At 37.3% G+C, this 11218-nt stretch overlaps 1 protein-coding gene across 1 annotated transcript; it reads left to right on the forward strand.

The window, feature by feature from the left end:
• The first annotated feature begins 1355 nt into the window (after positions 1-1355).
• LOC134755904 (uncharacterized) lies at positions 1356-3099 on the forward strand. Its single transcript, XM_063692583.1, has one exon. The coding sequence runs from the start codon at positions 1356-1358 to the stop codon at positions 3093-3095; it is 1740 nt and encodes a 579-aa protein (XP_063548653.1). The 3' UTR covers positions 3096-3099.
• The last annotated feature ends 8119 nt before the right edge of the window (positions 3100-11218 follow it).

Below are 11218 nucleotides of genomic sequence, written 5' to 3' on the forward strand. Positions count from 1 at the left end.
CGTATGTTGAAGTTATAAGCGCTCTCCACACTCGTGCGCGAATCGCGGCGCGAAGCCGCGAACGCGAGTGTGGAGTCGATTTCGCTGATTAGCGAACTAGACTCCACACTCGCGTTCTCATAATATATGTTTGTTTTGTCCTGGTAGATCTACATTCAATTCTCATCGGAGTGATCTGCGTCGTGGATTTTCACCGGCCAATTGTCTTCATAAAGCACGACCACGTGCCTTCCTAAACCTTGACGTTGGCGGAATCATCGACAATGTCGATGGAGCCATATTACCCAAAGATTGATTGATTGAGCCAAGTAATGTCAAAACTGTCAAAACCAAAAGTAAATAGTAATGTACATGAACATCGTACATCATACATGAAATAATTAAGTAAACCAAGTAGAAATATTTAAATTCATAAATAATAACAATACATATATACTCTTACAGTTACTGTAAGTCATGTAGTGCTAAGCTTTTATTGTGCTATGAAACCGTAAATAACGCTCGATTTACGTCGAAGTTTACAGGCACATTAACAATTTTATTTAACGTCTAGTAAGTATTTATTTTCATATTTAGCAACCTAGTTATAAGGTTGAATAAGGTTGTTTTTACGGTTAGTCCAACCATTATTTTTTAATAAAATTTAATACTTAAACTGCTACTTAATTAAGGTATTGGACTAAAGTAAAAGTAACGTGTCACTTAAAAAAAATTTAAAACAACATCGCCAACTAAAGGCCTGCGCCCTGCGCAAACCGGTGGAGCGCAGCGCAGATCACAGGAGGATCTACTCCGCGCAGCGCACACCGACGAGGTAAAATCCGCCGCGATACTGCGAGCGCCCGGCGCCAGCGGCTGGCGCACCAGGGAGCACTTCGGCGTAGGCCGGGGGATGCCGCGGCATGCCGCCGCCTACCGCCGCGTGTATTCAATCAAAAGGGATTAGTGACTATAGTGCACGAGTTCTCCCCAGTCGTCCCGGCGCACTCGGGAGGCCTCTGCGCATAGTGGGGTATGCCGGCTCCTACTGTCGCAGTATCCTCTAACATGCTCCTTGATGCCGCGGAGTAGTAATCCTCCGTGATACTTCAAAATCGGTCTCAATCTATTTTTGTAATTGAAATATAGAAGAGAATATATATTGATAAATTTAAAGTGATCTCTGCTGGTTTGTGCAGGCCTTAAAAATACCTTTAGCCTGAAAATGTCACTAATATTACCATTCTGTATTTTTAATCACCATGGTTAAAAATATTATTACATAGAAAAGTCTATAAATCTGAAATTTGCATATGAGGAAGGACAATTCAATTAATTTTGTCTTTTTACTTTCAGACCTAACACATACATTAACCATGAATATGAAGAATATTCTTGATTTGCCAGATGAAATCAATATTCTGATAGTAAAACTGCTAGACATTGAATCCCAGAAGAATGTTTATTATACATGCACATATTTCAAAAATTTAATAAGCATGTATGGAGTAGTGACCAGTTGCAAATTATGTATGAATATTATGGCCACAGCTAAATCACTAAAACTGCAGTTTTTTAAGGACATTGCTATGCACTTACGAGAACTCAACTTATCAGCTATGAGTGATTTAAATAAAACTTCGCTTGTACCCGCTATTAAGAAATTGAAGAAATTGCATGTTCTAGATGTTTCTTATACTAGGATAAATATAGTAGATTTGCTGGATATACACCAGGCTTGCCCAACTATAAAAGATGTTTCTATCAACTTTGCATTTGACAAATGTGTTCAGATAAGGGTTCCTCAAAGCATTATAGAAAAATGTCAAAATATGTTTAAACATTATAAGCGAGTTCATTTTGTAGGTATATTGACTAATCTATTTTGTTCAAAACTGCCCTTAAGATTGCTAGAAAAAGCTAAATTAAATGAGTTACAGTACACTATAACAGATTGTGCATTTTTAAGATCTGTTTATGATAATGATATAGATATGGAAGAAATGATACAATTGAGGCTACTGAAAGTGTTTCTACTTAACTGGCATAAAGAAAACCAGTATTATGGACGCCTAAATGAATCTGCTATTCTTTCTATGTTAGACTTAAGCAAATATGAGCTTATCATGGTTTCCAGATGCACTATGGATATGTTGCAAGTTCTAGTTTCTCCTAGGTTTAAGGACTTCTTTCTTAAACAATTTGGTGTAGAAGCAGACATATTCACAACATGGACTAACCAGGAACTTGGAGGCAATGTTGCATTCATGATTTGGAATACAGCAACAACTGTGTTTGATAGTTCATTTTATAATCAGTTATTGAAACAGTTAAAACAGTTCTTCCCATATCACTTAAAATCAGCTTCTGGTGATACTCAAATACCAGCCAATAATGATTGGATTTACACAAGACCAAATCAAAATGACTTTGCGAGATCAGTGAGAAATATTGAGCCTGAATTTAAGAGAAGAAGAGTAGCTCCACAAGGCATAATTCTTGACTATGACAATGTTTGTAAACACAAGAAACACATTAAATTAACTATTTTGTTTGAAAATACGATTAGATGTCTAGTGACACTATCAAGTAGTAGCAACTATTTAAAAAAGATAACTCATTTAAACTTGACTGGTCATGTGGTTTATAGCTCTGATTTTTTCAAGATATTATTTACAAATTGTCATAATCTTGTTGCCATCAGTTGCACATCATCGCCAAATGCTACCCAAGCATTAGGACGATACATTTGGCTATGTAAATATATTAAACATTTACGATTAGTTGCAACAACAATTGATTTCAAATCATTGTTTGTTTCTTTAAGTCGGTGCAAATACATAGAGAATGTACATTTGTACAATATGACATCCAGTGGTGATATAGCTGAACCAAAGGATATGTTTGAAAGATGTTGTTGTATGTATAATTTATCAATATGTATGCCGATGTCTGATACTTTAAGAGCGAAGAAATTGCAGACACTTAATAAAATTAAGTATATGTACTCGAGAGATCATTTAAATATAGAATTGTGTGTTGCACCTGATCTCAAAGCTTATGGATATGATCCTTTCGTCGATGTTTTCCATTTGAATCCAATAAAAGTAGTATAATACATTGTTAATTTGTTGTCTTTATTTAATACTACCTACGCCAGAGGTTCCCATTCCCAACTGTGCGCCGCAAGTCCCTGGAGCGCCGTGAGGCAATAGTACCTATTGTTTGTAAGTTAAATATTGCAAACGAGAGTAGTTAAATCGCGACGGCTTGCGGCTTGAGTTTGCAATATTATTACGCCCCGAGTTACACACAATGTTTTTCATCACACTTGCGATACAAAAATGAAGTATAAAGACAACAAACTGTTAATTATAATACTAGAAACATCATAACTCCCTAGGAAAAACGCTTTTTCAATAGTTCCCACTAAGCCTGCGTGCAATACTTTTGACTTTTGTTATATAAAGCGCAGGTTCGACCCCATATGGAGTACTGTTCTCATCTCTGGTCTGGCGCTCCACAATACCAGCTCCTTCCCCTTGACTCCATCCAACGTCGGGCAGTTCGTATTGTCGGCAATTCCGAACTTACTGACGGCTTAGAACCTCTTAGTCTTCGGAGAGACGTTGGCTCTCTTTGCATGTTCTACCGTCTGTACAATGGGGAATGTTCCGAAGAACTTTTTGTTCTGGTGCCATCGTCTCGTTTCTATCACCGCACCTCCCGCCAAAGGAGCAAAGCTCATCCTCACTTCTTAGACACATGGCACACCATGAATAAGCGGGCATCCCGCTCGTTTCTTCCCAGAACGTGCAGAATGTGGAATGAGTTGCCTCCTGAGGTATTTCCTTTGTGCTACGACATGGGATTCTTCAAGAAGCGGGATTTTAGGGTTCTGAAGGGTCGGCAATGCTTAAGTGGCTCCTGTGATGTTGCTTACGTCCATGGGCGACGATGACTGCTTCCCATCAGGCGGCTCGTCTGCTCGTTTGCTGAATATCACATAAAAAAAAAAAAAAAACCATATTTACTGAGCGAGTGTGATGAAATAGTAATTTGGTATGGATTGTACCTACTTACGTCTTTCCCATAGTCCCGTACACAATATTGTTTATTTTTTTAAGTCCCAAAATACAACATCATCGCTTACGAAATTAATTTGCATCTGCATTATGTAAGTATTAAAAACTAGTTTGAATTTATTTTCTACTACTACTACTACTACCATTTGGAGTCACTTTTGACCACTACGTAACTCATAATCTATTTAACATAACCATGTCATGATTTTGTAGTAATTATATCAAAAAGTGCAAGCAAATATGAATTTTACTTGGCAACATTCTTAAAATATCTGAATTTAATATTAGGGTGATGGGTAATGTTTAATGACTTACCTGGCAACACTAAGCGGGAGTTAAAGAGACGGTGGTTCAGACCCGGCCACTTCAGCCACTTGGATTGGGGAAGTCAAGGAGACAACATCTTGATGGTAACGGGTGAGCAAAGTTAACCCTTTACCTACGGGGACTTTGAAAACCCAGTCACCGCTCAATACGGGCATGTATTGGCGAGAGTCAGCGGTTTGACATAATTTCACTTACTTGTGACTTTTGAAGTACTACAGCTACGTGCTTGAACTTTCACACACACATTAAGTATAATATGTTTTATTAATAACTAATCACTTGGTGTATTTATATTCACTAATAATTCTTATTTCACGCTTAATATTAATCACTAAGAAATTGAAGAATTTTAAGTTACTGTTAGCGAATTTCTCAAGATTAAGGTTTAAAGTATTAGTTTATTATATATGTAACACAACTAAACACTTAAATGATGATGATTATTGAAATATTGCAAAAAATCAATCACTGAAAATGTTGCACAAAAACAGATTTCTGCTACTGATGAACAATAGTGATGTGCGCATATCGACACAATTGACGATATTTCTGTAAGTACGGGATATAAGCTTAGCAAGTTATGTTTTTAATTAAAAAAATATTACATTCCAATTTTGTAACTATTTGGACAAATAAAACTGTAAAAACTAAAAATAACATTCAAATCACACGTCTCACTCCTACAACAAGTCGATGAAATATAAAACAACACTAGGTCCGCCATATTGAGTTCAATTATTTGCGCTTCTGCAATACGGGTGTCAACCCCAGTTGACAGAAAATAATTTTTAAGAAAAAAAAAACCGACTTCAATGGGGGATGCCGCTGAAAGTTTACTTATTGTTGATGGTGCGCTCTTAGATTCCAGACAATGAAATGAAATAGACAGCATATTTTGCGTAATTATCCTAATCCATCTTTTGACTAATTTTGCCTAATTGCCTTATTATTATAATATTGCCTAATAATGTAGAAAAGAAGGTAAAACCACCCACTTTTCTAGTAGCATTTCGTTTTTGTAAGGGTCGCAGTTCTAACCTAACCTAACCTACTTTTCTGATAGCATTTCGTTTCTGTAAGGGTCACAGTTCTAACCTAACCCACTTTTCTAGTAGCATTTCCGGGTCCGGGTCTGGGTCCGGATCCGAGTCCGGGTCCGTGTCCGTCTGTCCGGGTCCAAGTTTGGGTCAGAGTTCGGTCCGGGTCCGGATCCGAGTTGGGGTTCATGTCCAGACCCGGGTCCGGGTCCGAGTCCGGGTCCAAGTTTGGGTCTGGGTCCATAAGGAAGAGAACAAATCGCCAAACGTGAACTATGTGTCATTGAAGAGTTCCATTCTGATCATCATCAGCAGTTCCACTTAATCAAATGTCACTTTTTTAAATGTAAATGCTGGATTTGTTGATGAAAATACTAAAATCACAATATGTATGCATTTCACATTTGAGGAGTTCCCTCGGTTCCTCATGGGTCTCATCATCAGAACTCGAGCTTGACAAAAATATGCCTTAAAAATTAGATTTTTGCACCAACAAGTGTGAATGCGACCGTTGGTAACGTTGAAAGTGAACGCAGCCGACGCGCAAGAATGAGGGTAGACAGAGCGCTGTCTACACAACTTTGACACCCACCCGCTATAACTGCGTCGAAATATCGGGAGCTCACAAATAATACAAAAGGTAACCACGGTCTATATCCCGGTCAATATAAGTCTAGTGATGCCTTAAATACTTAAGTTGCTTAACAAACATAAAGAAGAGGACAAATCGCCAAACGTAAACTATGCATCATTAAAGAGTTCCATTCTGATCATCATCAGCAGTTCCACTTCATCAAATGTCACTTTTTAAAATGGAAATGCTGGATTTGTTGATAAAAATACAAAAATCACTATATGTATGCCTTTCACATTTGAGGAGTTCCCTCGATTCCTCATGGATCCCATCATCAGAACTCGAGCTTGACAAAAATGTTTCTTGAAAACCTAACTTGCTTAACAAACATAACGAAGAGGACAAATCGCCAAACGTGAACTATGCGTCATTGAAGAGTTCCATTCTGATCATCATCAGCAGTTCCACTTCATCAAATGTCACTTTTTTAAATGTAAGTGCTTGATTTGTTGATGAAAATACAAAAATCTATATGTAAGCCTTTAACATTTGAGGAGTTCCCTCGATTCCTCATGGATCCCATCATCAGAACTGCGTTTTGACAAAAACGGGACCAATCTGTATGTATATACTTACAATCAAAAAAAGAATTTTCAAAATCGGTCCAGAAATGACGGAGTTATGGAGTAACAAACATTTAAAAAAAAACATACAACCGAATTGATAACCTCCTCATTTGAAATCTTGAAGTCGGTTAAAAAGCGGTAATTTTAAAAATATGTTTATGTCAGAGCCATCTACCGAAATATTATGATATTTTTTTCTTTGCACCTACCATAGAGTAACTTATACTAGAGCGGTACTGTCATAGTAAATTTTGTAACCCCAGTAAATTCACTGCCATCTGTCGACACACTTTAAAACTAAAAATAAATATTTATAAAAATACGATAAAATGTATTTAAATATGGATAAATGATTTTTTTATTTGCATTAATTATTTTTATATGTTTTTGACCCATGTTCTTTCACTGGTATGCGTTAAAATTATAAATAACATGCGAAACAGTCAACGCCCTCTATACGAGTGTAGGCCAAAACTAGTGGCGCCATCTGATCGAGAATCAAATTTTCGTGATTTTCGAGGCACGTTTTTTCCTTAGACTGTATCCATCTATACGGAGTTATATCTATCTTTGCACCTACCTATATTAATCCCAATGCATAATGTGACCGCTATTACCAGGACACAAGGTCTCATGTCGATTAAAATAAATATTGAACATGAACCTATCTTCGATCAACTATAGTTGACACCCGTACTGCAGCGTGTTGCCTTATTGGCAACTCTGGTTGACACCCGTAGCTAAAGGGTTAAAGAGGTACCTCCATTTTATAACACGTGCAATCAAAGAGATATATATGTCTTATAATATTTCAGAAGTGTTAACGTACCACTAACCCACAATACGATTTTTAAATTCGATCGGTAGAATAAAAACGTAAGTTGTCTAATAATTTTTCCCCTCACTAGCTCGGAAAGCCGTCTTTTATCCTTTAAAACAAGCGGGGAAAAACGCATTTTATCCACTAGTGGGGAAAGTAATTTGACCTTGAATGGAGCGTGTTTAAGTAGCTTGACAGATAACAAAACGTAAAACGCTCATAAAAATGGTTCGTTCGATATTAATTATCATTAAATAAATGGTTTGAGAATCTAATAAAAAATACCAAATTTAGCTTTATTTAATAATTTTAAGTCATAAACCTTAAAATTCCATAAGAAACGTTAGATTTTTTATAATGATGTTAAATATAATTCTGAACGCACAAGTTGAGTCGATGCAATTTCAAAACGCATCGTTGACATTTCATACGTCAGGTCAGAACAGAAATGTCAACATTGTCATTTGTCAACAAATTTTTTACTTAAAAACAATTCTCACCGACTCACGCAAAAATCAGAATTTCCAGTGTTTTCTGTTATAATATCGTACAAAATAAGTGATTCCAGTGATGAAGATGATCTAACGCCTGTGGATGTTGCACTTTCCTCGCTATAGTGAGAGGAAAAGTTTTGTGTTACACACGGGTGCAAATGTATTTTACTTCTCGTGTGTTGAAACACTTGCTACGCTCAGGATTCTATTTTAGAACCACTCGCTTCGCTCGTGGTTCAACTATAGAATCCTTTCGCGTGCTCGTGTTTCAATTCCACACTCGCGGGTAACCCTTGCACCCTTGTATAACAAATAACTATTTCAATAGTACGTTACGTACCTACCAAATAGATTGATGTTATTAACCTTGAGTGATTTATGTTTCGAATGCAGTTTCGTAGCTGTAAGGACCTTAGACTTGTGTTACATTGTTGCTTTGTAGTGGTGTTTTAAATTACCAAGATATTTTATTGCTAAAAAAAATATATGAGGTAGTTTTATTATCCATGAGTGGTAGTCGTATCATCCATCAGTGACAAAGTAAATTTTTATATCAATTCATTGTAAAAGTATTGAATTTAGTTTGGTTTGTTTTAATGAAGGTAGGTTGTAATTATAAGGAAGAAGGTTAAAATAGTTATACGTTTTAGTTATACTACGTGTTCTTTGCAAAAGTATTTGGAATATAACCATAATTGTCGATTTGAATGGTAAAAATTATTTTAGTCTGATACTATTACGACACTTGCCTACCTTACCTACAATTAAATAATAATAATTGCAGTATTAATGCGGTAGACTTTAAATATTTCAATGAGTTGATAGTTATGTTATGTATCCATCGATTTAATGGATATTTAGCACAGATTATTGTGTTATTTTATTTTATTTTATTTTATTTGAAAATATGTTACATGACTTTACAGAAATCCAATGCGCCATGAAACTTAAAATTAACATTAAACAAACAGGTTATTAAAAATAACAATCAGGTACAAACAAATATTTACAAATAACACAATTACAAATAACTATTACTAATTAAACTTTGACGGATGTAGGCCTCGCATCCATCACCTCACAGAATCTCAGGCATTCATTTCTCACAGACGCCCATCGCCACGCAAACAGGTCGCACTCGGGTGCTGATGCCAAGAGAGCATTCAACTGTGTGAGGGCACGGAGCAGCGGAGAGTTGAGGCGCGACACGGTGCGTCTCTCCGGCAAAGCCAACAGATCGCGTCGCCGCGGTCTGAGGGCTATCCTGGGGATGTCCGGTACATGTAGTCGCACGTTATATGTACCTACTATCGATAAATGATCAAAATTATTGGCATCATAAAATTGATACATTGATGTGTATTTGAAATACCTGTTACTTTAATCTTGTTATGTTTTTATGATTATTACAGATTGATGTGTAGATTTGTGCTGATGGCCAGTGATCGGAAGGTCTGTGCAATTGATTTATTGAATTATGTCTTATTTATTTCACAAAATATAGGACATGTCTAGCATATCGTATTAAATTGGGACGGAATAAGTCCTGTTCATTAAAATTGATTAACTGTTTAGTTTAGAGTTTCTGTCCAGCAACTTTTGGAGAGAATTGGACTTTGATGTTCTAGATTAAATCCTACTTTAAAAAAAAACCCATATGTAAAGGAATAATATGATACTAAATAATCGTTATAATTTAAATGAGTATTGTGTAATGCATAATATGTGCATTTAGGAAATAAATGTGACATTAGTAAGATAACAATAGCACAGGGGTTCTGATACTTTTGATCGACGTTAATATGAGCTTGTGTCATTTGTATGACATGGAGGCGTCATTTGTGTGACATGGAGGTGTCACTTGTATGGTGCGTTGGCATCATTTATATGACATGGAGGTGTCATTTGTATGACGTGGAGGCGTCATTTGTGTGACATGGAGGTGTCACTTGTATGATGCGTTGGCATTATTTATATGACATGGAGGTGTCATTTGTAAGACGTGGAGGCGTCATTTGTTTTTAAGTTTATTGACATTCGTTATATAGTGTATAATACTAACCATATATTTAAGCTTTATGTGTACTAACAACAATGATCTCAGTTGGTCTATGAATAAAATAAAATAAAATAAAATTAAAATTTGTGTGACATGGAGGTGTCACTTGTATGATGCATTGGCATTATTTATATGACATGGAGGTGTCATTTGTATGACATGGAGGTGTCATTTGTATGACGTGGAGGCGTCATTTGGTTCATTTATTAAGACTTAAGGCTAACTAGAACCCCCAATTTCATGAAAATAGCTCAACCGGTTAAGACACATACATCTAAAAATTGCGATTTTTCTCGATTTTTACGATTACGATACGATTATTTCACTTCCACGACGTTATAACTTTAATCACGGCCCCGCGACCGTGAACTTGAAAATGAATTGCTACGGCATGTCTCGACGCGTGCTGCGTTGACAATAATTTCCTCGCGCGTGTCGCGTATTGTGGTTGTTTGCATTTTCGAGTGCGGCTTCAAAAAAATTATAATATGTAGCTGGCATGACTTCATTTAATTAATCTGCAATTTGGCGTGAATTTTCTTGAATATATTCCTGATGTGTTGTGACAGTCCTTTCCGTTGTATCCTTTCCTTAAACTTTTGGCTCTTGGAAGAAACGGAGACGTGCCGATGTCTTTCAATACGTCTGGGCGGACGTATGAAGAGTGCAGCCAGGGTGCTCAGAGCCAGCGTGGCGAGCGGAGAATCTCGAGGCATTGTGGCGAGCGGGGTGCTCAGAGCCGACAAGGCGAGCGTAGAGGGCGACGACTAGTAGTGGAGCGCTGAGTAGAGTAGTCGGGTCGCTAGGTTTTCTGCGTGCCACATCAGGATTAATCACGATCATCTTGCCATAAAGCATTGGTGGATGTCTGGTGTCATAGCGAGGTCATTTCACGCTCGTTGTAATTCGATCTTCTTGCTTCTGACGATGTTCTGTGGTCCAAGATTCCGGAAACCGGAATATAATGGAGGTTGCCGCTGTTTCCCACGATGTTTCTCGACAGTGTTGGTGATGTTGTGAGATGACGGAAGGGTGGCGAAACCAAATTGTGACGAGATCACTTTGTCAGTCCTTCTCGAACAGCAATTGAGTGTCGTAGTCACTTACTTCCATGGCTTCTTCACTGGAGCTCTTCGTATTGACATTTCAGTAGGTGCGTGTTCCTTCGGCGGGTTACCACTGTAGGGAAGTGGCAACCGTGCACGTCGGTCCCCGTG

This window comes from Cydia strobilella, chromosome 3 (assembly GCF_947568885.1).
Source record: "Cydia strobilella chromosome 3, ilCydStro3.1, whole genome shotgun sequence".
NCBI classification, from domain to species: Eukaryota; Metazoa; Arthropoda; class Insecta; order Lepidoptera; family Tortricidae; genus Cydia; species Cydia strobilella.